At 40.0% G+C, this 26860-nt stretch overlaps 3 protein-coding genes and 1 long non-coding RNA gene across 5 annotated transcripts in view; 2 read left to right on the top strand and 2 right to left on the bottom strand.

The window, feature by feature from the left end:
- Nucleotides 1-363: 363 nt before the first annotated feature.
- On the bottom strand, nt 364-6417 carry pdk2a (pyruvate dehydrogenase kinase 2a). Its single transcript, XM_004080642.4, has 11 exons — nt 6199-6417; nt 5677-5818; nt 5072-5143; nt 4771-4955; nt 3802-3891; nt 3592-3669; nt 3432-3508; nt 3248-3346; nt 2203-2313; nt 1991-2104; nt 364-1480 (listed from the first exon to the last, which is right to left on the bottom strand). Exons 1-11 carry the CDS (start codon nt 6314-6316, stop codon nt 1340-1342), a joined length of 1227 nt encoding a protein of 408 aa, XP_004080690.1. The 5' UTR covers nt 6317-6417; the 3' UTR covers nt 364-1339.
- Nucleotides 6418-13167: 6750 nt separating this feature from the next.
- Nucleotides 13168-24321, top strand: LOC144987973 (uncharacterized). 2 transcript variants are annotated; one of them, XM_078937908.1, is made up of 4 exons: nt 13168-14905; nt 22677-22845; nt 23823-23989; nt 24072-24321. In XM_078937908.1, exon 1 carries the CDS (start codon nt 13187-13189, stop codon nt 14630-14632), a length of 1446 nt encoding a protein of 481 aa, XP_078794034.1. In that variant the 5' UTR covers nt 13168-13186; the 3' UTR covers nt 14633-14905; nt 22677-22845; nt 23823-23989; nt 24072-24321. The 2 variants fall into 2 exon arrangements, 1 of the variants encoding a protein (XP_078794034.1); XR_013651659.1 differs by lacking the exons at nt 13168-14905; nt 23823-23989; nt 24072-24321 and adding an exon at nt 16638-17235 and having other exon boundaries at nt 22677-22811.
- LOC144987974 (uncharacterized) lies at nt 22642-23466 on the bottom strand. The gene is made up of 2 exons (XR_013651660.1): nt 22914-23466; nt 22642-22830 (listed from the first exon to the last, which is right to left on the bottom strand). It is a non-coding gene; the product is annotated as an uncharacterized LOC144987974 (long non-coding RNA).
- A 1102-nt stretch (nt 24322-25423) lies between the features above and the next one.
- Nucleotides 25424-26860, top strand: part of tbkbp1 (TBK1 binding protein 1) — an 88137-nt gene continuing 86700 nt past the window's right edge. The window contains exon 1 of the mRNA XM_011488385.4: nt 25424-26515. The gene's annotated coding sequence lies outside the window, so the exon portion shown is untranslated. The remainder of the gene's footprint in view (nt 26516-26860) is intronic.

The raw sequence follows: 26860 nt of genomic DNA, 5'->3' as shown, positions 1-26860 counted from the left end.
TACTGGGCTGTGAGCCAAGAAACTGCCGGAAAAAAAGTGTGATCCATTTCATCAACTGCTGACCTAAACAGTGGCTGAAACATTTTGTACACTCAGACAGTGAAAAACAACAGCCAAGTGAAAAACCTTTCCACACCAAAAAAAGACCAGTGCAGTCATACTGTTTTTTTGTATATGTGTGTGGTTAAGATTGTGGTGATGGATTGGGTTTAGATTCTAGTTGCGAGTTTGATCCCAACTTCAGCTTTAGAGCAGATCCAGTGACATTTAGGCCCACGCAGTTAGCGTCACTCCCTCCCCTGCACCAAAACCATCACCTGATGTTCCTATGCAGAGTTCTAAACAAAACAAGAACATGCCGTATCAGATAGATCTCTTTATTTACAGTATAGACCACCGTTTTAGTCACAAAAAAGTGCAGCTATAAAAATAACATTTTTCAATGTTTATAATTCAGATAAATACAATATAAACACACATGAACTGGCCCCAGGACATTTCCTTTCCCACATTTGGCACAGTATAGGAAAAAACTCAGAAACTGGCCTTCATGAATCACAAACTGGAAGAAAAACTCAAACGTGGCACCCTTTGGTGCTTCACCAACACTGTCATATGCTGAAGCCGTCTCTACAGGAGGCTGCTAAACACTCTTGCGGCTGGTTGCAATGCTACAAAGAAAGTGGGCCCTCTGGAGCGGCACGTTCCCCTGTAAAGTACTCGTATTTGCTACAAATGAATAGACTACATTTGGTCTGGTCCAAAAAATTGGTGCAAAGACAAGGATCCTTGTTTTGAAGGCATAAATGAAAAGAAGCCTGCACACGTATTCATGCATAAAGCACGCAGAGGCTTACATTTGTTCAGATCTACAGAGCCAGCAGCGTTACAGTACTGGTACAAGACGCAAAGAACAGTTCTTGTGGTTCAGACATGATCAACAGGTTTTCCCTGTTTGCCAAAGTCATCGTTTTCAATAATGTTTAGATGACTTCCTCTTCTCCTCGTTCCACTTTCGCTGACCTGCGACGGGCCGGGCGCCGCCTTCGCTACTCTGCACCCAACTCCAATTTGTAGGACCTCAATCAATCCCCGTTTGACGCAGCACCACCAAATATCCTGTTTGTAGCCGTCTATAACAAAACCCCCAAAGGGATGACAGAAGCTGAAAACAACATGCTGATGCTAAAAACAGGCTGGTCTTGAAAGAGTTATCCAGGTCTGGGAAGGTCCGGTGCTCATCTGCCTCGGCAGATGATGGGGTGATGGGAATATGGGAGACATACTCTGGAGGCTCCACTGTAAGTCGTGTTGAAGCACCACCTGGACTGCAACCTAACTAAGCCACTCTGTATTTGCGTAGATCTAAGGGTTCTTTGCTGGGGACACACCAGTCATCAGCTTCCTGGCAGATTTTATAGTTCTTCAGGGCAGTTTTGTTGTACACTGGCAGCCTTTCAACGGAGTCTGTAGACAGCGCCTGAAGGCACACAACAAAAAGTTCAACAAACAGCTTGTTTTGTCTGCACAGACACAGCCGTCCTGGAGATGCATGTAACAAACACCTCTTAAGCTATGTTCACACCAAATGCGATTTGCGCAGCAGGGGCGTGCAGTTTCTATGCTAAGTCAATATACTGACACAATCAGCAATCCCACTGCACGATTTGGGCATCGGGTAAAACAAAAAATTCTTTGCAAGTTCAAAAATCAGAACTTATTTGGGTTGTGTCAACCAATTTGGCCCGTAACCCGTTGATGATGTGATCTGCAGGTGGAAACCAACATGGAGGAGAATCTGAAGTTCTCCGCTTGAACGTCGTGATTTTGTATCGAGACAATTATATGTGGCGAGAGCAAGAAGTCCCTAAACACATTTTTTGACAAGTGTCCAGCAGATAATTCGCCACGCAAATCGTGATCGGTGTGAAGACAGCAAAAGACATTAGGGCTCTTTTCAAAAGTACAGAAATGACCACGACTGACTCACCTTCAAGTAGATGACAGCGTCTGTGCCGTAGCCTTCCATTGAATAAAGCTGCAGGTCCCCTTGGAAGTATTTTGCATAGAGGCGAGAAATGGGAAGACCGTAACCAAAGCCAGCCTGCATAAGAAACACAGGAAGACAATGTGGTTAAAAATAAAGTTCTTCAAGCTAAAAGCCTTGTGTAATCATCTTTGATCTACCAACACTCTGCTTACTAGTGGCGTCCGTGTGTGCTCTCCTATCTGTGGAGTCGGAGCCGTGGAGTACATGTAGCTGAAAAGGTTCTCGATTTTCCGGAATGGGACTCCGCCGCCAACGTCGCTCACCTGAAAGAGCAAACACGAGAGGGTGGTTAGGAGCGCTTGCCATGCAAAAACCATCTCAAAATTTTTAACGTTTTCTTTAGAATAAGCAAAAAAAAAAATCGACCAAAAAGAAAAATTCTTAATTTTGAGTCAACACGACGTGTTTTCTCAAGCCAAGAATTTGCTATTGAAAACTTTCTTGATAAGATTATTTTTCTTGAAAAACCAGAAATAAGACAATTTTTTTCTTTAAAATGTGTTTTTACTTTCCTAAGATTTAGTTTTTGCAGTGTGTGTAACAAACACTGCAGGGATGTAAAGGATCTGCCCACAGTAAACACTTGGAGGCAATAAAAAGGTGTCAGCCAAGCTCTTATGGCAAATATGCAGGAGGATCAGCCTGCTTTGCGAAACGTTGGGAGGGGAGGTACAGTAAGTCGAGCACGTAGTGACATTAAATGATGAAAGCATACAAGAATAGGAAGATTTATCTCTCAGGTGATAAAAAAAATGATAAGAGAGCATGTGGCTTTACTAGAATTCAAGCTAGAGCAAGAAGCAGTTCAACTTGATGACATGCTCCAAAGCTCTCCTAACATATAGGGGACACAGCCTAATCTTATCAGAACCCAGGAGGTTGCCAAAAAAATGAGGGTGAAGTCATTGTGTAACAGCAGAAAAAGAATTTGGAGCAACAGGCCTCTGGTGTGCAAAACAAGGTTGTAAAATGTACCATTAAAGTGATCTGAAACGTGATCAAAGACCAACAGCAGTTCCTCTGCGTTAGCGGTTTTTTTTTTCTTTTGCATTAATGTTTACTCTGCTATAATCAAGAAGTTTGTTATCAGCAGCTCCATAAAATTAAGTCAGGAAGTTCCTATGTATTCAAACTTTGATCTAGATTATTAGAGCAGCAATGTGTGGATGTAAATACGATAATATTACACTGTCTCACCTTGATAGACATGTCCTCGCCGCCCAGAGACACCAAGGCTTTAATGGGTGGGAGGTTGTTCTTGTTCTCATGAGTCTCTATTGTAGCTCTCATAGCATTCTGGAAAAAAACCCACAACAACTTAGTTTTCAGTTTTAAAAATCACATCATTTTGATTTGGCCATCTGGAGGCGCTGTGTTTTACCTTGAAAAGCTCAAATAGCATGTGATACAGGTGAGAGGGAACGTATACAATAGATATCGGATGACTCGTCTTCTTGTCTGGGAATACACACATATTTGAGGGTTACATGTAAAGAATGATTGTAATGTTTGCTTAGATCAGATCTAACAAAAGAACTTACGGTTCATTTCTTGAAGCAGAAGATCAGGAGAGCGGAGGTAATACTGGTCACACAGCATCTTGGCACTATGGAAGGCATCTGACAAGGATATGAAACATTACAAAAGTGCCTAAAATCACAAATACATCTCCTCAGAATCTGTGTTCAAGTAGTGCCAACAAAAGTTTTTAGTGAGTTATAGAACCCATTTTCATGGGAACGCAGTAATACCTTGCACCACTTCTCCGACTTGGCAGTGAGGCTCGATGCTCCCAATGGTGGTGGGGTGGGCAGGGTTTGTGGTGCCGTTAAAAACAAGGGCTGCAACAAGTCCAAACAAGAGTTTGAAAAGTTATATAACCTCCTGCATTAACATGTCAAACAAATCAAGATTTTTAAAAGTGTTTATTAAAACCGTAATGTGTAATCGATGCTAATCATGCATTCCTCCTGCCAAAAAAAGTGGCAAAGCTGAGTTTAAGCCATTTTATTTCCTGATTTGTAATCAAGAAAATGCTTGTAGCTGCCTTCCAGAGGGCTGTTACACGCAGAGGTATGCTGGCATTACATAAGATGTTTTGCAAATAGAAGCCAGTTCATGTGTGACAAAGTCTGTGGAGATCAAGGGCACATAAAGCATAAAGGTTCACCTTCATGCCATAGGGGTTTTGAAACATAACATTTACAAATGGAAGTCTGTTCCACGATGCATGAGACACTTTCCTCCTTTTGCAAAAAGCTAACTTTAGATGTCAAAAGTTTACTATTCCTCGACCTAATACTGAGAAAATGAATCTGTTGATCATTTCATAAGGTCTCTACTCAGGCTGCGGCTGTACATTTTACATAAAAGGCCTTGAAAATGTTGCTGAACTCCACTTATCATTCCCAATATCTGTTGGGAGCTTGGCGTGAACCTGCCTGAACTGAATTTCTGCACGTCTGATGTTTGGTTTTTATGGCAATAAATGGAAATCAATAGAACAAATAACAAGATAAGATTAAAGGATAAATAACAAGATAAGATTAAAGGATAAATAACAAGATAAGAATAACCCCGGAGATTATACAACTATATTTACTTTCATCCAAACAAAGTGGAAAAGCTATTTCTGTTTAAGTAAATAGATTAAAAAAAATAATTCCTGCATTCTTTAAGATGAATCTCATAAAGATAAAACATTCAGAAATATAACTCACTGTGCTGGTTGATGAGCATTCGAATAGAGATGCGGCTCATGTAGAACCGGTCCAAGAAGTACTGGATGTTTTGATTGGTGACCACATCCTGGGGAAAGACCTCTTTGTATTCCATGACCCCCTGAGCCATGGTCGGCACCACGTCGTTGTGTCTGTTTCGAATGGTAACCAGTGCGTCTGCAAAACTAAGGAGGGACGTGCAGCAGGTCAGGCATGTAGTTTCCTAACCTTATGATTGACATGAGGGATGGAAACAGGCCTCGCAGGCATGGCATGTCCCTGCAAGAGCATCAAAACTTACTCTCCAAGGATCTGTTGGTCATCAGGGTTCTTATCCAGGAATTCAAGGATCTCCATCAGACTCTGAATGTACCTAAAAAACAAAGGCGCTCATGAATGGGTTGTGTAATAAAACAAAAAAGGGTTAAGTGGCATACCATGCATGTTTATGTGACATCACTGCAAAAACATTGACTAATATGCATTGTCCTCATTTTGCTTTAGATTTTTAGTCAATTAACCTTAAAATACAAAGTAAAGAAAAGGGGGCTGAGTAAGGGTGTCTAAAAGGGAAAGCTAAATGTTTTTGGGCCACACAGACCACCCCAACAACCCAGCTCATGTGGTGTGTGACGTCAAACTAGAGGAAAGGTCATGACTGAGCAGCACTCCTCACGGTTGCCACCTAGAGGCATCTGAGAAGTGCAACTTGGTCAAAGGTTGTTTTTGTCCTGACTATTGTTATGTAACGTGCCTGGGGATACGAACTGTTCCCAGAGCACGATCAACCGCCATACTTCTTATTAAACTGGTTACAAATAAAGCTAAACTAAAGGAAAATACCATCATTTGGTGTGAGTTATGGCTGACACTTTCCACACTGGGAACTAACAGTTGGGGTCTCACCATCTCTGCACCATTTGCACTGAAGGGGTGGTGAGCAGCTTGTCAGGCAGAAGGTTGATTTCCTTCATGATGTTTGAGAGTCTCACAGGCAGTTCCTGCCTCAAAAAGACAAAGGATGTCTTTTCACAGGCATTGATGGACCCTAAGAGCAAAGAAAGAAAGAAAAACACATGAAAACTTGCAGAATGTAAAAGACTTTTAGGTCAAAATGTCATGTAGTTTTTACACGCACTTGCGCATTGCGCTAATAACCTTATTTTCCCTTTAATTAGTTACAAATAAAAATTTTGAAGCATACATTTGTATATATTTTGCCTTTTCTGGGGCTCAAATGAGCTCACAGCAGAGCTGATGCAACTCTGACTGAGATGAACAACAAGCTCTGCAGATTTAATGTTAGGACCCCAGAGCAGACACCTACCAAATGAAACATTTGTTCACTAAATTAAGACATAATTTGAGCAAAAATATCAACTAAATCAGAAAAAAAGGCTTATGCATAATGCAGAGATGACTACTTACCGAAATCGATGAATTGCTTCATGGAAAGCGGCGAAGGAGAAAACTTGGAGAAATGATCGATGTGTTTGGGCAGGCTGGCTAAAGCAGCGTTTTGCATTATAAACCGAACCGACTTCATGGTTGCTGTGTTGATCTCGGCTCCTCTCTGTGTCAACAACGTCTGATGCTAGCTTAGTAGCAGAGGTGCACAGCCCCGTTTTCAGTACTGGAGGGGCGGGGCCAGCAGGGGGACACTGGGGGAGTTTGAGCCAATCCGAAAAGAGAAGTCTTATTTGTCATCCGGATTGACCAATCAGGGGGTTTAAAAGGCGGAGCTTAGCAGACTTCTTCTTGGAACACCTCGAAGAAATTCGAGGCGCCAGCCCAAATGGGCATGCATGTTTACTTGCTGTCCCAGTTGTTTCCACGTTTTTGAACGTGCCTGTTGACCTTCTTCTTGAAGGGTGGAGCCGTATAGTTTTATAATTGAAAACAAAGTATTGTTACATCCAAGTTTGTTTACTACTTTTGCCCATTTTTGGGTCCAAACCTGAAAGTAAAGGTAGATTATGAGTAAATGTAGTTTATGTGGGATAAAAACACAGCAGGAATCTTTAGATTCATTCACCCCCCCCCCCCCCCACACACCTTCTGATCCCGGCTTGTGTTACATGGAGGATTAAAGTCATAAGGGTGGAGAAGAGAACACGGTGGACAGGGCACAGTACAACACAGATAAACAACTGTGCTCACGCACTCGTTTCTCATCAACACTAGTACGTCATGGATTTTTGGACAGTGATAGAACACTAAAGCACATGCAAAAAACGGGACTGCTTACACTCATCTGCCACTTTGCAGGACAAACAAACAAGTTCCTTTGCAGAAAGTCTATTTAAGTATTTTACCAGTACACTAATCTCCACTAAAAGTAATGCAGTATACTTGAAGTTTACTTTTATATTCTTTCGTTAACTTAAAATGTTGTAATTCAGTCTAAGGAAGGAGGTTTACTCTCTATGGTGTAACAATTTGAACGATTTCATTCATATCATAACTTGTGGTTCTTGATCCAGTTCGATTTTGGTTCATTTGAACGATCTGATTCACTGACCAAGAATCGATCCAGGACATCTTTAGCCAAAATTTCAACCAGTGTGACTCAGAGATAAATATCTGGGTACGGAACAGTGCAGGTGAAGTTTTCCAGATTCCCTATAATTCTTGCAAGATAATCAAGTGTAAATTAAATATGTGTACAAACAAACAAGTAAACAAGAATTACTGGCAAATCCATCCACATTTTAGTTAAATAAAGTTCAGCCCTCTGTTGTTTTTTCACATCAAATTAATCCAAAGGAAACATTATTGGAACATTGTACCATACTGTATGGTCACATGTCTTTGCTAAAGAGTTTCAACACATTGGACTGGAATGATGGCGTGATCATTTTTCACTGCCACAACATGTGTTGTCTGCTGTGATGCACTTGGTCGTTTTTACATTATTATAAAATAAACCTGCCATGTCTCAATCCAAATGGTGTTTTCCAATGTATATAATTAGTTACTTTCAATATGAATCCTTTTATAACGGTTTAGGTGATGAACAACTTGGCTCAGACAGATCGATCTGGATGGATCATACAAATACAAAGCAATTAATTGATTAAGTCGAATAATTGTTAGACCCCTACTTCCTACACTACACGTAAATTGTCTATAGTGCATTTGTATACTTCTACTCAAGTATATATAATTAAATAAACTGCAAGTGCGTGATTGAATGAAATATCTCACACTAGTTGGTTTAAAGGCATAAGTATGCATGTCTGAACACTATCTGTTTTGTGTACACGTTGACATGTGGACATTTTTGCAGCTAGCAGGTGTGTTGATAACATTTGAGTGTGTGAACAGGCCCCGCCCTTTTTGTACTACATTTGAACCGTACCGTAATGATAAATAACCAGTAAACTTGTTGCTTTATGCTGCTTCATGGTCTTATCCCCCCCTCCTATTATCACCCTCCTACCCCCCCTCTCTCTTCTTCCCTCCTTTCCTTTTCCGTCCGGTCCAATACCAAAGATTTTCAAACATGATTGAAATGAATAAAGTTTGGCCTCAATTACAAAAGGGGTTTATTCAGACATACCTTTGGTTTGTCTGAAGATTAATAACCCCTCTTGTTTAAGTAAAATATGTCCAACACAAGAGGCCCTCAGTTCTCATATGCCTGCCCAGCTGTTGGACAGGACAAGTTAAAAAAAATAAAAAAATAAACTGCAATTGTACTACTTTTGCTAAGGGGTATCCAACATAAAAATGTACAAAATGTGTCTGCTAAAATACAGCCAACAGCCAGGTAATCAGGTGTACATAATCATTTGTCAATAACATTAACAACATCCACTAATAAAGTTTGTTCCCTCTTTCAGTTTTGCTATAATCAGCCCACATTAAGTCAATATTTAACCCGTAGTTCCTTTACTATGGAAATCTGCTGTAGCAACAGCTTCATTCAGTTTCATTGTACTTAACCTGAAACATTATCAGTGATGTTGACTGTTACTTTCAAAGACAAAGCACAATTATCTGTTCTCAAAGATGTTGTTACCCAAACAAATCAGGAGCCAGCCTGGCACTTGAACCATGCAGATAAGTGAAACACATTCAACTCTGCCTGAGAACACATTATTTTTAGCAGCGTTGCATAAATCTGTACTGTTTTTTCTTTCTAATTCTTTAAATGTTCTTTTCTGCAGTTCAGACCTTTTCACTGACAAATAGTTTGCAATGTTCCGTCTGAATACTTTTCTAGTTGTTTGTGGGCTTCTGAATGGCTCCATGATGTGTTTCCCTTATTTGTGCATCAATCTGACAAAAGAAATTGACAAGAAAAGCACTGTAAATGTACACTTAAAAAACATGCATGTCTGAAACAAGGATGCCTTTTTGACTGAGTATGGATAATGGGCTGTCAAAGAAGAGGAGAAATAGAGAAGAAAGTAACACCTTAAACTGTTTAAAAATATCCTGCAGCAGTCAACATAACAGAAAGATTTCATGTGAAATTCTAGGATGTCAACATCTACTGTGTTTTCAGAGTAACAAAATAAAATAAATACGGGTGGATTGGAATTTCACGCATTGAATTTGCTTTTTACTAGACTTTCTAGGAAATGAGGCTGTATCATCCAGACGAAGTCCTTCACTAAAGACGCTTTCGCTCTAATTCAGCCCCAATACTGTACCGTTCAGCCCTATTTCAGAAATACAAGCAGATAATCTCTTCCTCGTTTATTCCTTCCAGACTGGCAGAATTTCGTTCACTGTGAATGATTCTGTGGACAAACGCATTGTTTCAAGCTGAACAGGAATGCCTCTGTCAGGGAACAAACTGTCCTGGTCAAACATTCCATTACATAAGTGAGTACTGTGTCCCACTGTTGTGATTGTCCCATAAAAGCCAGCCTGTCCTGCTTCTAAACTAAAACATCACTTTGGAATATTAGAAGCAATAGACAATAACAGAGGAACGTGGGCTAGGAAATGTCAGAAATGTTTTATACGGTGGCCCAGAAGGGTCACAACACAACACAATAACTTATCACACAACACATTAACTCACAACACAACACATTAACTTACCACACAACATATTAACTCACAACACAACACATTAACTTACCACACAACACATTAACTCACAACACAACACATTAACTCACAACACAACACAACACAACACAATAACTCACCACACAACACATTAACTCACAACACAATAACTCACCACACAACACATTAACTCACAACACATTAACTCACAACACAACATCGTAGGCCACCTTAGTTTTACCTGCAAAAAGCGCAGCCAGAATATTTCTATGGTGCTCCTAAATGTTTATATTTTAGTAAATAAATAAATCAATAAATAAACAATAAACAACATAAAAATAACCTCTTTTGCATAGAATAAATAAACTTTGTTTTAAAAATATTCAATTTTGGTGTGAGAAAAGGCTAATTATTAAAAAAAAGTACTTCAAAATTTTAAAAGATCATAAGAAAATCGTTTGGGATTTTTATATTCAGAAGCTGGGATTGCAAAATCATTTTTTTTCAATGTAGCCTTAGATGCTGTTTTTCCTTTTCTAGTTTATAATAGTTTCATTCATAAGATTGACTCTGATAGTGAAAGTGGGTGGGGCTTAAACACTTGAGGCACTCTAGTTAGTTAATTACAGTGGCCCTAAAGTGCAAATCACACCAACAAACCTCTCAACACAAAGAGATATGAAAGATTACAATGACAATTAAAAAAGCAAAACAAATGATAAAAAAATTACGTTTTAGAAATCAAAACAAAATTCTAGAAACCAAAACACAATTACAGAAAAATTGAACGAAAAAAAAAATAAAAAAAACGTTTCGGAAAGCTAAAGTAATTTCTAGAAATCAAAAGGAAATGTTAAAAAACATAACACAACAAGAAACAAGAAAAGGGAGGTACCAAAGGACATTGCCGATTGGATGATAACTTTTTTTTTCTTGACGTTTGAGTTTCTTTTAAATGCGTCCTCAATTTCCACATACTCATAAAAGTTTTATGATTAGCATGGAGCATATCCAGTATCACTTCATGTAAATAACGTTTGGTTGGAATAATGGATTAACGTCATTATCCCATCAGCAATATCCCATATCCGTTTCAGGTTTCTACTTTTGTTTTATTTGTTTTTACTATTTAATTTTGATTTCTGGAAATTACTTTTGTTTCTGAAAGGTTTCCTTATTTTCGTTTGTGTTTTGATTTCTGGAATTCTATTTTGATTTCTAAAATGTACTGTTGTTTTTTTAATTGTCATTTGTCAATGTAATTTGCACTTCAGGGCCACCATAGTTTATTGCGAACTTTGTGAAGTTGCGTCTACTTTAGGTGACTAAATACAGGCAGACGGTAAGTGGCTTTTTTTTGAGTCATTTGGAGAAGATTTCTGAAATGTTCTGGAGTTAAAACAGCCATAAATCCCAAGAATATGACGTAATATCAGAGGATCAGGCAATAAGCTTTGTCTTTGACAACATCTAGAAAATTAGTCTTTAGGAAAAAGGGCATTGTGCAGTGACATCTGGAATAAGACATTTTGAAACTATTTTGGGGATAAAAATCACGAAAGAAAATCATTCAAACTGGTATTACAAATTAAATCATAATTTATGATTTATAAAAAAATAGCTGTAAAAAATACTAGGCAAGAAGTAGGCAAAATCAGTACCATCAATTTTATATTGATCGTAGTTATTTCATGAATTCACATACTTTTATACATTTAAAATATTGTTATGGTTGATTTTTTTATGTAAAATAATTTAATGTTTCTATCAACATCTGAGTATTTTGGAGCTCAATAGATTCTGCCATTTAACCAGCCACAAATCTGCTGTAGCTTTACGCGATTGAATTTTTACAGCTTAACCTACCATATTAAAATCAGGTGATGTTTCTTTTTGGAGCATAAATGAGTCATGTTCTGTGCAACAGAGTGCTAACCAGTGCTCCAAATTATTTATAGTCATGCCAGATTTGTAATATTTTTGTTGTTGCTTTTAATAAAACCATTTAAGATCTATGCGTCTGCAGAGATTTTCAGTTGCTCAGCATAATTAAATCAAATATCTTTGCTGCATCTTTTGATTCTTATTTTAATAAACATGCAAGTTCAGATGTTGCCATGGCAAAATGCATAGATTGTTCTTATGAACTCTTTTCAATGATAACTTAAACTGTGCATCTCAGATAATTTTAATGTTGTTTTCAATTTCAAAGGTTATTTAATCCCAATAGAATTCATTTTGATTGAATCCCTTAGTTCTGCACATGTGAATGCCAACTGCAGTCAAATCTGTGCTTTATAAATCAAAGATAAAAAGAAGGTTTAAAATGTTGAGTTATTTTGTTCATCTTCACATTTTTGAAAAATGAAATCCTTTCCTCCGTGCTTAAGCAGGGGAATTAGAAAGATCTGCCTTTGGCTATTTGGTCAGGCAGTGTGTTTTCCAAACCTTATTAAAGTAGAAGCAATGATTGCATTTTTTATAGGAAGAGACGAAAAAGACAAAAATATCATATTTTTCAAAATTAAGTTAATCTAAGTTACAACTAATAATACATTTACTGGCACTGCTGGTACTTACAACATCAACAATTAGATAAGATAATAAGAATCATAAAAATAATGAGACTTCTCTTAGACTCTGAATGGAACGTAGTCCAATCCCATTCATCCAAAGAATCTAGCACAGATTCTTCATCCATGTAGATAAAAAATGTTTTTTCTTTTCTTTCAATGGTCAAGACAGCTATTACTGTATTTGTTAAATTTATGAGTCTCTAACACCACCTGGCTTCTGCAGGTAAATTTAACACAACATTCTTGAACAGAAAACAGAAAAGTCTTTAATAATGCTGAAGAAATTCAAAAGTGGCAAGATATTAGCATTTACAACAACACTAGCACATCTGAAAAAATAAAATAAAAGAAACAATTAAACAGTAAAACCATAAAAACAAAGATTAAAATATATTAATTGAAAATACAATAAAACCATAAAGCATTCAAGTATTAAAATCTAATACAATAAACCATAAAACATTCCAAATTAAAATTCAATGAGGTCTGCAGCAGCTCATGATATTCAAAGTTTACTGTTTCAACCCAAACAAGTTTTAAGCTTTAAGTTTTGTTTAATTTTGTGATATTTAATTAAAAAAAGGCTCAATATCATTAAATTCAAAATAATGTAAAGTGGATAAACAGTGAATATATTTTACCATTATTTAAGTGAATTTCTTTTCTCTTGATTTATAAGGTTTTTAAAGTAAAAGAAGATAATTTTACCAACCACTTTAAACTTTGCTTCATGTTTTTAGATTTAATTATGTTATCATTCACGAGCCTAAAGTTAGAAATTGAAGGGGTGATGGTGAATGTAGTCAGTGGGTATGCGCCACAGGTTTAGCTGTGAGTTAGAAGTGAAGGAGAGATTCTGGAGTGAGTTGGATGAGGTCATAGAGAGTATCCCCAGAGGAGAGAGAGTTGTTATTGGAGCAGACTTTAATGGGCATGTTGGTGAGGGCAACAGAGGTGATGAGGAGGTGATGGGCAGGTTTGGTGTGAAGGAAAGGAATCTGGAGGGACAGATGGTGGTGGACTTTGCGAAGAGGATGGAAATGGCTGTAGTCAACACTTACTTCCAGAAGAGAGAGGAACATAGAGTGACATACAGAAGTGGAGGTAGGAGTACTCAGGTGGACTACATCCTATGTAGACGAGGCCATTTGAGAGAGGTTAGTGACTGCAAAGTGGTGGTAGGAGAGAGTGTAGCCAGACAGCACCGCATGGTGGTGTGTAAGATGACTCTGGAGGTCAGGAAGAAGAAGAGAGGGAAAACAGAAAAGAAGACCAAGTGGTGGAAGCTACAGAATGAAGAAACTTGTGAGGAATTTAGGCAGAAGTTGAGACAGGTCCTGGGTGGTCAGGATGAGCTTCCAGATGACTGGGAAACTACAGCAGAAATTATCAGGGAAACAGGTAGGAAGGTGCTAGGTGTGTCATCTGGAAAGAGGAAAGACGGTAAAGAGACTTGGTGGTGGAATGAGGAAGTACAGGAATGCGTCCAGAGGAAGAGGTTGGCTAAAAGGAAGTGGGATGTAGAAAGGACTGAGGAAGGTAGACAGGAGTACAAGGAAGCGCAGCGTAGAGTGAAAAGAGAGGTGGCAAAGGCAAAACAGAAAGCTTACGATGAGCTATATGACAGGTTAGACACAAAGGAAGGAGAAAAGGACTTGTACAGGCTAGCCAGACAGAGAGACAGAGATGGGAAGGACGTGCAACAGATAAGGGTGATTAAGGACAGAGATGGAAAGGTGCTAACAACCCAGGAGAGTGTACAGAAAAGATGGAAGGAGTATTTTGAGGAGCTGATGAACGAGGAAAATGACAGGGAAAGAAGGGAGGAAGATGTGGTTGTTGTGGAGCACGAAGTAGCAGAGATTGGAAAGGATGAGGTTAGGAAGGCTCTGAAAAGGATGAAGAGCGGAAAGGCCGTTGGTCCTGATGACCTACCTGTGGAGGTATGGAAGTGCTTAGGAGAGACAGCAGTGGAATTTCTAACGAGGTTGTTCAATAGGATTTTAGAGAGTGAGAAGATGCCCGAGGAATGGAGGAGAAGCGTCCTGGTCCCGATCTTTAAGAACAAGGGTGACACGCAGAACTGCAGCAACTATAGAGGAATAAAGTTGATGAGTCACACAATGAAGCTGTGGGAAAGAGTAGTGGAAGCCAGGCTTAGGAAGAAGGTGGAGATTTGTGAGCAGCAGTATGGTTTCATGCCCCGTAAGAGCACCACTGATGCCATTTTTGCTTTGAGAATGTTGATGGAAAAGTAAAGAGAAGGTCAGAAGGAGCTGCATTGTGTGTTCGTAGATTTAGAGAAGGCGTATGACAGGGTGCCGAGGGAGGAGCTGTGGTACTGTATGAGGTCGTCTGGAGTGGCAGAGAAGTATGTCAGAATAGTTCAGGACATGTATGAGAGAAGTATGACGGTGGTGAGATGTGCTGTAGGTCAGACAGAGGAGTTCAAGGTGGAGGTGGGACTACACCAAGGATCAGCTTTGAGTCCTTTTTTGTTTGCTATGCTGATGGACAGGCTGACAGACGAGGTAAGACAGGAATCTCCCTGGACAATGATGTTTGCGGATGACATTGTAATTTGCAGTCAGAGTAGAGAGCAGGTGGAGGAACAGCTAGAGAGGTGGAGGTTTGCTCTGGAAAGAAGAGGCATGAAGGTCAGTCGTAGTAAGACAGAATACATGTGTCTGAACGAGAGGGATCAAGGTAGAAGCGTTAGGTTACAGGGGACTGAGGTGAAGAAGGTGCAGGAGTTTAAGTACTTGGGGTCAACAGTTCAGTGTGATGGGGAGTGTGGAAAAGAGGTGAAGAGGCGAGTGCAGGCAGGTTGGAGCGGGTGGAGGAAAGTGTCAGGAGTGTTGTGTGACAGAAGAGTGTCAGCAAGACTCTAAGGAAAGGTGTACAAGACAGTGGTGAGACCAGCTCTGCTCTATGGGTTAGAGACGGTAGCAGTGAGACAGAGACAAGAGGCTGATATGGAGGTAGCGGAGATGAAGATGTTGAGGTTCTCCTTAGGAGTGACCAGGTTAGACAGGATAAGGAACGAGTACATCAGAGGGACGGCTCATGTTGCCTGTTAGCGACAAAGTCAGAGAAGCCAGACTGAGATGGTTTGGACATGTTCAGAGGAGGGATAGTGGATATATTGGTAGAAGCATGTTGGAGATGGAGCTGCCTGGCAGGAGGGCAAGAGGACGGCCAAAGAGGAGATATATGGATGTCTTAACAGAGGACATGAAGTTGGCTAATGTTAGGGTAGAAGATGTTCATGATAGAGTGAGGTGGAAAACGATGATTCGCTGTGGCGACCCCTGATGGGAAAAGCCGAAAGAGAAAGAAGATCATTCATCCCATTCATTTCTGTCAGTGCCTGTAATCCAAATCAATGCGAGATGAAACACTTGTAAAACCTCATGCAATGTTTCCACGGATACCATCTTTATTCTGAGTACACTTAAGGTTATAGCTTTGAGCTTTGGATGCTTCAAGGATCGGTTCTGAGTGTTACAGCACTATAACTTTGAAAGGAAAGAGAAAAAAAAGAAAAAAGTCAAATATTCTGTCCATTTCCCTAATCCCTCCATTGTTTTTCTTGCCAACCAATGCTTTTTTTGTCATTTAAAAAATACTTATGCAAGTTTATGAATTGATTCTGCATGTAATACTTTAATATATCTCTGAAATCTATAAGAGTAGAAAGAAGACAAGAATCAATTAAATTTGACTTTCTTGTAAAAAAAAAAAATAAATGAACCAAGGACTTTCATAGATAAACAGTCTAAACTGTTATGTTTAATCCCCCAATGAAATAAAACAATAAAACACAAACAACATACAGTAAAAAAAAAAGAAAAAAAAAGAAAGGAAAGTCTCTGGAAAAGTACTGCAGTTATTTATATTTGCTTGACAGCAGGGTGTCTAACTTTAACCTCTGCAGTGAGCTCTTTCCTTTCCTGAAAGTGTTCTCTGAAGATAGGACCCTCTATTTTAAGACGGTCATATTGTTACCTAGAAACATGCAAATGCAACAAATGAGATCACTGAAACTGCACAAGGGCTGTGGTGGAAGCCTCATGATATGGTATTATGTCCATTGAACATTCTTTCTTTGCAGTGAGAGTACAGGGTGAAGCAGCGTTGAGATAAGCCTCAGTTTTTTAATTTATTATCGGTTTTAGTATGTTTTCACTTTATATTACACCCCTTGGCCCTAGAAAGATTTGGACTTTTTAGAAGTCGTTTGTGAATTATTGTTAAAAATGTCTAAACATGCAAAAAAAGTGAAAAAATATGCACAATTCATTTGTGTCATGGGGTGAACTTTTCCATTCAGTCTGACCTTACTTCTAGCTTTTGGGTCTACTTAGCACAACAGTTGGGCCGCTCCACACTTGGACCATGAACCAGGTCCCTTAAATGAACCAATGTGACATTGCTGTCCTTGTGCAGATTAGAAATACCTCCGAGTTGTTCCACTCGTTGTTTTTTCCAATTACTATTATATTCATTATTATTAATCTTTTTATCATTATCGTTATTATTATTATTATTATTAATATTATCAAAATGAAAAGTAAAATTCTTTTTAAAAGACAAACTAGTTAGCAGAATTTGATATGCAGTAATAATCTCCTTTTCATGGCCCAAAGATTAACAACATATTTAGTTATAGATTGGAAAGGCAGACTGATGGTGTTTTCAAGCAGGTTTGATGGGACAGAGGCTACCCCCCCCCAGTACTTTTCCACTCTCTATCAAACTGCATTCCTCCTGGTAGTCAGATGCTGTTCCTCACAACAAGCTGCCCAGCGTGTCAAGCCTAAACGGTTGGACATTCTAATGCTGTCTTACTGGATGAAGGGTGAGCAACAGTGAAATTTTTTTTCAACATGAGCCTGAGTGGGCTCTGGGTTTCCCATCAGATGACAGACATCAACATATATTTGGATTGGAAACCACATTGAAATGCAGATAAGGTATTACAAAAGTTTATTTTGTGGATAAAGTTGAGATGATATTCCCTTCAAGTAAAGTTCTACACCAATGCTCTTCTAGTTAAAAGGAGGGGAAGTATTGCAATAACGATTCAAGGTAATTTCATTGATTTGAGTAATTAATCTCTGCATCCCCTTCATTTTACAAAAATGATTCACACCAGAGATTATCATCTGGTAATCTTTTATGGACATTCAACATCCTATTTGAAAATCACTGTTCCTGACTCATGAAACAAAACAGATAAAAGACAAATGAAAACATTTATGAGCTGTAAAAAACAGGTTAAAGTATTGAATTTGTTTCTCTGTAGAAAATAATTTCAATCAATTTTAGGCAGGAATATTTTCTAATTTAATATGGCTGTTTAATTACAACCTTGGGACTCAGCATCTTTTTTACTTTATTGCATAAAAACCAAAACAAAACAGAAACATCAATGGTGAGTTGTTCAATACTGCCCCCTAGCTTAGAAAGTAAGTTCTCATAACATTTTAAAAAAAGGTGAAATATCTGAGGTGTGTGCCCTTTTTTTTATTCCTATTCTTAACAATGCATGATTGGTAGGTTAATAGATTACAGTTTGCAGCTTTATACAAAAAACGTTTTAATATAATCACATTTTTGATTTATTTTTATGTTTTAGAAACATATAGTTCAGTACCTTCAGGATCTTTCAGCCATTCTGTATTATTGTTGTGGCACAAAAAGCCTGAAGTTGCAACTTTTTATCTAAAAAGTTGCAAGAATTTTTAAAAGTAGTAATTTTCAACCAAAGGCTGTATAAAGACATCTGTTTTAAATGGTTATTTATTTCGCCTATAAGTGCAGGATTATGTAACCCTACCTGATATGCACTGCTAAAATATCTCATCATAATGAATTGTTTTTAGAAAGCAAACTCTTTTTCATGTTTGTACAAGAGCAATTGAAAAAGTTTCATCAGTTTTTCTTATGCTTGAATCAAAAATTTAACCTAAATTTTTTTCGCAGCAGCAAAGACGACTTGATCTTTGAGGCACCGGCTTTTGCTCCCTTTGGGATGTCAACCAAGAGCCAGCATCTGCAGCGTGTCCACATCTCGCCCACAGAAACAAACAACATCCAAACTTTTGAAAAGATGGATGTGCATATTGTTCATATAAAATAAGAATCACTGCTCGCTCCATAGAGAAAGTGGATGTGTGTGCCAGCCTGGGGGCAGTGCAGTCTCTTCCTGGAAGGGGCTGTTCCTCACTTATCTACGTAACATTGTGAGAACCCACTTGTTTTCATGGATTGGGTGGGGTTGGTGCCCAAGTTTTTAGAGGAATACTCAGAAATGCGTGACCGGATCATATTACCGCTTTGGAGTGTTTTTTTGTGATGAATAAACTATAATATACTTTAAAGCTCAAAAAAGGGGATTTTGCACGACATAGGCCCTTTAACTGGTTGGCCATGTCTTCGGGGTGGGGGGTCTGGGGGAGAGGGTCCACTATCGATACGGGACCTTGAAGGTTTAGCTGGTTGGGGTCTCCACTGATGCAATCGGTGGCTGCCCTAACTGGTTGGCTTTGTTGGTCCCGTCAGTGCCTGACCAGGAGATCTCACAGGGGCGACGCTTGGGGGCAGGGGCGGGGGCCGGGGATGCACCTGGGAATGGCTCTTTCTCTGCTTCTCTCTCTGTTTGTGGGGGGTAGCGGGTCAGCTCTTTGAGCGATGGGACCCCTGGGCTGGAGAGACCCGGACTCAATGCTGGCAGGGCTGATCGTTTCACCAACCAGGGGCCAGTCTAGCAGCTGTCCCTGACTTAACCTCTTCCTCATATAATCACTTATAATTAGCTTGATGTGGGTGGGTCAGCCTGTGATGTACTGCAGTGGGAGGAGCTACTTCAACCCCCTTTTATAATTATCCTCCTACCCCCCCCCCCCCCCCCAAAAAAAAATTTCTGTCTCTCTTCTTCTCTCCTCTTTTCCGTTCGGTCCAACCAAAAACGCTTACATATAAAAATAGATGCATTCAGACTAACACATGTCAATACATATATACATGTGTACATGTTGACTTGTTAATATGTGAAGATTTTTGGAGGCCCTCCTTTCTATAAACCCCCTCCTACCTACCCCCCCAACATACCTCTCTTCTTCCCTTCTCTTCTTTTCCTTCCGGTCCAACAAACGGTTACAAACATAACTCATACACGGTAAATAAAGTTTTGTCTAAATTACAAAAGGGGTTCATTCAAATATATATCTTGTGTGTCAGAAGATTCATAACCCCATGTTGTGACAGAAAAATATGTCTAATACAAGAGGCATCAGCTCTCATCTGTTTGCTCTGCTGTTGGACAGGACAAGTTAAAAAAAAACTTCTACAAGCTCTATTTCACCTAGAATACAAAAAAAAAACCATTGGATTCTTTTAAACCCACACATTATGAATTCACACACATACCTACACACTTTGTACACAACCTTCAACCATTTCTCTAAATCTATTTTTGTGTTGAGGATTCAGACGAACCAACATCCCATGGAGACAGCCTGCATCCTCTCAACAGTCCGTGCTGATGGAGCTTTGGTGTTTTTACTTAGAGTATCATTCTCCCTATACATTAATAACTCATGCTTTGACTGTTTCAGTATTGGTGCTGACAGTGAACATCTTTTCTCCACTATTCAACATCTCCCCTACATGGTGACACACAGAGTCATAAATATGAACGTGTCCTAAAAATTAAATGTGATGGAGCCCTCAGCTTCCAGAAGTCCTTCCATTTCCTGTTCACATGTAAAATAGCACATTTATAAAGCGGTTTCATTCAGCAGGACAAAAATGTTTGTTTTTCCTTTTGGCTTCTCCATTCAGTAAATCATCCCATAGTCCAGATGTGTGATTTTTGAACTCAGTTTTGGAGAGGATACTCTTCTTGAACCATCCCTTTATATTTCTTTAAACAAGCGTGTGGAATCCATAGAAACTTGCTTATATCACCTGGTAGTCTCAGGCAGTCTTCCATCCACAAACTAGCCAAACCCAGGTGGATCCACAAGGGCAGGTTTATTCAAGCAAAGATAAACTCCTTTTAGTTGATCTCAACCCTCGTGGGAAAATTATCCATGTATTAGGATAGCAGCTGTCCTCCACATAACTCTGAAAAAACATCCTCATAAGCATATTAGAAGAGATCTGCTGAATTTGTAGGAAAAAAGTTTCCATCAAAAATCACAATTTTTCATTTAATACATAGATTGAAAACAAAATAAATGATTCTTACAACTGCAGATTCAATTCAATTCAATTTTATTTATGTAGCCCAATATTACAACACTAGTCGTCTCAATGGATGGACTTCATACTGGTATTGCATGGTAAACATAAAATCATGAAGAACATGGAGTCACAGAATTGAATAGGTAATGGCTAAACTAAACTAAACAGACTAAACTAAACTGGGCATCCCTGCCCTTAGACCCTTCCTCTCGGTAAAGAAAAACTTCTAAAAAAACAGATTCCAGAAAAAAGGGAAGAAACGTCAGGGGTGTCCACATGAAGGAGGGATCCTCTCCCAGGATGGACAGGTGATGTACCAGAAATCTTATGGAAGAATTAGCTTATCTAACTCTACAACTAAATGTTTAAATAGTTCAGCAGATGGGCTTCATTCAGATGGAGTTGGGGGACAGTTGGGGGCGCGAGATGAGCGTGAGGCAGGGTCCACGGCCATGTGTAGGAGCAGGAGCAGAGACGAGCCAGAGGCGAGTTACACGTTCAGGTACAGGAGCACAGACTATGAAATAAATCTGTGGCAGAAATAATCCATAATTAGGAAATTTTTTGTCAAAGCTTAGTTTAACCCCCTTGTGCTATCTTAGATGACCCCACCCTTCCATTGACATGTTCTTCCTACCATGACAAAGGTGGATGAAGGTGGAAAGATTTCATGTAATCCATGGACACCAGTGAGGTTCACAAATCATTGAAGAAAAAAGGTTCAGCGCACTGTCTAGTGGGTCTAGATGACCCAACTCCCAATGTTAAAGTGCCTAGGATAGCACAAGGGTTAAAGTAAAAATCTAAATGAATTGCAAAACTGAAAAAAATCGTTTTTTTGGCTGATCATCTATTGATTTACTGTAAAGGCACTCCAAGTGGTCTTTTAATTACGATTATGTCATTTATACCCAAAACCCCAAAAAACGTGTGTGGTTTCTAGGACATAGTTTTTAAGAGCAGGAGGAGTAAATTAGAAATTTCCCTCTAAACTGTGGGTGGGGCACTTGGTGAGATCTAACCCCTTCCCTTTGTTGAGAGCTCTTTGTTTACAGTCTCTCCCGCTAGCCTACATCCCCCACCCGGTCCCAACCCAATGTTAGCGGCGCAACAAAAATGGCGAGCAAAATGCTATCCAGCCATGCAGTTCTAATTCAAGCTTGGACGAGGAAAACAAAGACGTTCATGGATCTAGTTGTCTGCAAGTGGATGTATCACAATGAAACGGAGTAGGGAGCTTGTGGATTATCCAATGTCACAAATACAATTTTTTCCAAACAACATTTTTTTGACTGCTCCTGATTCACAACAAATTGTATAAAAAACATAAGAAATGCCATTTTAGGCTTGATTTTCTATATCCATCATCAGAAAAATGCCACAAGAACATATAAAAGCTTGAATGATAACCTTCACTAAAAACAGGTCTGAAGAATCTGAAATATGCAATCTGCATCCATTATTACCATTCATTCATTTTCTATGCCGTTTTATCCCTTTCGGGGTCACGGGGCTGCCAGAGCCTATCCTGGCCACTTGTAGGCGAAGGCAGGGGGGACACCCTGAACAAGTCGCCAGTTTGTTGCAGGGTCATTATTACCATCATTCAACAAAACAAACACATATTTTGGGAAATTTGTGCAGATCAGAAGAGCCCTTTGCATTGGTGTAAACTGCAGACTTACTGCAGGAAATCTGCAAGAACTTTAATAATGCATCTGTGCCAGGATGAAACAGATACTTAAAGCATTTGGACCTAGAATTGACTAATGAATCCAAATAAAAAACTGAAGTTGTGTTCAGACTTTGTCGCATATTTTTCCTAATATGACATTAATCAATAAACAATAGACATTTAGCGTTTTTACAGCCAATACTTCACTACTTTTAGACATTTACAAACATTTACCTTAAGCCACATTACACCTTTGATGCGATATTTTAAAACTCACTGTCATGACTTGAAGGATTGACAGACCCAGACGCTGAAACCCAGAGTGAGGACGAAGATAGGTGAAAGGTAAGAAATTAGTTTTATTTTCCTTTCAGGAAAGTTGGTGTGGCTTGGTGGGCAGCTGGAGAGGAAAGCGGCTTGTGGCGTGGCTGGAGGTAAAAGCGCGGCTTGGCAAAGCTTGAGGGTTCCACCGGACTGCTGGAGAACTCGAGCTGACATCCACACTGGGGACTCTTGGAGGCTGGAATCCTGAGACAGAGAGAGGCAGGTTAAGCACAAGGCCAGATTTGAACAAGGAAACATGAACTAGACTTGAGACCAGGTAGAGTCACCATAGAGGGTAACGAACTGGCGTTGGCTAATGGGTCTGGATCTCCTTAAGAGCAGAGCAGGTGATGAGGTGAATTGGTCCCAGCTGGTGGAGTCAGGAGCAGAGCAGGGGGGGGGAGGGGGAGGAGACTGACAGGCACCATAACACTCACATTACACATTAATTAGTGCGAAGCCAGAAGCAGAGAAGTATAATGCCCAAAGCATCATTAAGACAAAGGAGTTTTTCAAAGTGATCGGTAATAGCTCATTCCTGATTCAGAAATTCAGGTGGCTTATTTATTTTCAGCCTGAGCTGCTTAAACAACAAGCCAAATTTTGGGAAAGAACATTTTCTAAAAAGGTCACATTTGTTCTTAAATCCTCCTGAAGCAAAAGTAGCGTAAACATGGCAAGAAAAAATTAGGTTTAGCTTTTTAATGAGAAAATACTGTCAGTGGGTGTTTAAATGAATGAATTTTATTTTGAATATGATTCCAGTCAGTATTTTATTGCATATTCGATACAACTTCTTAGGGATAAAACTACAAAACTACCACATAAGTCAAAAATCTTCAGAGGCACTAGTGGTCAACATGTTTCAACCCAGAGACAAAGAAGATATATATATATATATATATATATATATATATATATATATATATATATTATGTATAAAAATTAAAAAACGGCCCTCTCACCCTCCGCGGGTGGTTTCTCCTCCAAGCTCGGGTCCTCTACCAGAGGCCTGGGAGCTTGAGGGTCCTGCGCAGTATCTTAGCTGTTCCTAGCACTGCTTTTTTCTGGACTGAGAGGTCTGAGGTCTTTCCAGGTATCTGTTGTAGCCACTCCTCCAGCTTGGGGGTTACTGCCCCGAGTGCTCCAATTACCACAGGCACCACTGTCACCTTCACTTTCCATGCTTTCTCCAGTTCTTCTCTGAGTCCCTGGTATTTCTGTCACGGTGCCTCCGGCTGCTACCCCTCCCCTCCCTGCTCCTTCATTGGAACCAGCTGACCTTCATCTCCTCATCACCCTGCCAGCCTTCTTAAGGGAGATCCTCACAAGTATCCAGCGCCAGTCCGTTATACTCACTCCGGTGATCACGCCTGGCCTCAAGTTGAGTAACTCTCGCTCTAGTAAATCATAGCCTGTACTTACCGTTTGTCTCACGTCTTCAGGTCATCTCTCCATTGGTCACGCTGGTTCCTCGCTCCACGCTGATTACGCTGTCCTCGGCGTCCACGCCCCGCCTCAAGCCGGTCACGCCTCCCTCGGCGCTCCACCACGTCACAGACTGTGAACGCCGTCCTCGGCGCTCCACCTCGCCACAGGCTCTCCCGCATCGTCCTTGGTGCTCTCCCTCGCTCCCAGCAGTTTCCAGCGTCCACGACGTCCACTTACTTTCCCTTATTAAACATCCTTATTCTACATCGCCTCCTGAGTTTCTTCCGGGTTCCAGCATCTGGGTCTCCCTAGTAGTCCGATCATGACAATTTCTCCGGTTTCTCATGTTCCTTCTTCCTGATGTTCCCATCACTTGGTACTGCCACATCCACCACAACGGCTTTCCTCTGTTCTTCATCCACCACTACAATGTCTGGTTGGTTCACCATTACCATCCTAACAGTCTGGATCTGGAAGTCCCACAGGATCTTTGCCCTCTCATTCTCAACCACCTTCGGAGGAGTTTCCAATTTTGACCTTGGGGTTTCCAGTTCATATTCTGCACACATGTTCCTGTATATTATTCCAGCCACTTGATTGTGGCCCTCCATGTATGCTTTACCTGCCAGCATCTTACATCCTGCAGTTATGTGCTGGATTGTTTCAGGCGCCTCTTTGCACAGCCTACACCTTGGGTCTTGTCTGGTGTGGTAGATCTGAGCCTCTATCGCTCTGGTGCTCAGGGCTTGTTCCTGAGCTGCCAGGATGAGTGCTTCAGTGCTGTCCTGTAGGCCAGCCCTTTCTGGCCAGGACTTCTATATATCAGCCACTTCAGTTATGGTCCGGTGGTATATATATATATATATATATATATAAATCCAAATGTGTCCAAAGCCGTTTTGAGGCCAACTCCACAATATGCAGCAGCTTTTTTTGATCTGCTGGGAAATTCAGAATATTTTTCGCTCTATTGACCAACTAGTTGTGTATTTTCCTCTTTTTGCTATACAATGTTATTTACTTGCCGTTTCCTATCTTAATATCAACTAATGTGATAAAAATGTTTCTAATTTCAGCAAATGCCAATAAAAGAATAATATGAAGATGAATATTTACTCCTTGTATTAGAAAATGAATTAATTAACTCTTAAATTTGGATTTTAAAATCAAATACACTCAAATCATATAATTTTCTTTTTCATTAAATAGCTCTATAGCAGCAATCCAAATATTATTTAAAATGTATCAAGAAGCCAAATTTGTAAAACTTCAAAAAAAAAGAAAAGTTCAAAACTTTCTTTGTGTTTGTATTTAAAATAAAAGTTGTCGCTGAGAAATTATGAGAAGATGAGAAGAGATTTAGGACGGGTTGATCGCTTCCCAGCACCAAGCCCTCATATTTAGCTTTTTTATGGTTTATTTTCATCACAAACCTATACATTTCATCATTCAATTTGCTGGTTCAATATTGGCAAAAATAATTGATTTAAACATGTACATATATATCAACATTTGGGCAGAAATCATGATCTTTTATCCCAAAAATAAAAGAAATCACTGATTAGACAACGTAAGCTTAAAATTAAAACACTTGCAAAAACAGGAAGAAAACAATAAAGTAAAAAAAAGACATAATGATTTCAAAATAAAATAAAGTACAGGAAGAAAAATGTAAAAACAAAAAAATGCACTTAAAAAAAACAAAAATATAATGACATCAGAGTCAATAGATTACACATGATCATACTGGGGAAAAAACGTAAACACATCTAGCACCCACAAACCTGTTATTTCATTTAAATAGTTTTTTTATTCGTCCTCCAGTATTTCTATACAAGGAGACTCAGTGACAGCAGTCTCTCGTTCTTGGCTCAGATTCCTGCGTGTTCATCACAGAAGTGGGACATCGACCCACATTATTCCTATAGGGGTCGCAGCCGTAAATGGAGGAAGCAAACAAGGAAGACCAGACAGCTCACGCGCATTTTCCTGTCGGTGCGAAGAGCAGAAAGGTGCGAAAACCCTTCATGCATAGAGGATGGGAGCATAGGAGGAGGCATGTGGCTTTAAATGAAAGCTGTCGAATTGTTTGCTAAAAGCAGGAGCTATAAATAGTCTGGATAGGAGCTGCTTCAAAAACCAAGTGTGTGAACATCCTTGCAGGTTCAGGTTGCTAGAGGATTATTTTCCTGTGAAATGCGGTGAGTCAGATATGTTCTCGCTCAAAGGAGACTATTCCCGCGACATCACCATCATCCTCCCACGGAGTGGAGCTCCACGTTGCGCGATGTGATGCTCTGTCCTGCCCAGTATCAGCTACGGAAGGCGTGCTTAACCGCACAACAGGAGCACCAGAGAACCGGAGCAGCCCGTTTCCACCGTCCGGGACTCACATTCGGAGCGAGCGAACGTCCACCGCCGGCAGCCATGGCATCCACGCGTGGATCAGCTGGAGCGCGTAAGTTCCACGCGTGTACGTAATGTCTTTGATGTGTCGGACACTGGCGGGAAGGGGGAGTGGATATGGCAAAGTGGATGTTCAATGTTGAACACATCGCGCCACAGCCATGTTTTAGCGGGCCGAACGCGCGGATGTGAGATCCAAATGCAGCCGCACGCGTGGATCTGCTTTGCGGAGCGCATCGGTCACAGTCCTCTCAGAGGACAACGCTCTCTGCAACATCAGCAGGCAGCGCACAGAGCGGAGTCCCTGCCTGCCGCGCACTCCAGCTCGGTGCTGATGGAGAGCGATCAGGCAGCCAGAAGCAGCTGTCGAGTTTCAAGAACCCAGTTTTATCCCAGT

Source organism: Oryzias latipes, chromosome 19, assembly GCF_053564925.1.
Source record: "Oryzias latipes strain Hd-rR chromosome 19, Olatipes_Hd-rR_3.1".
NCBI classification, from domain to species: Eukaryota; Metazoa; Chordata; class Actinopteri; order Beloniformes; family Adrianichthyidae; genus Oryzias; species Oryzias latipes.
The sequence above is the reverse complement of the archived record's forward strand: the minus strand, read 5'-3'. Positions and strand labels throughout refer to the sequence as shown.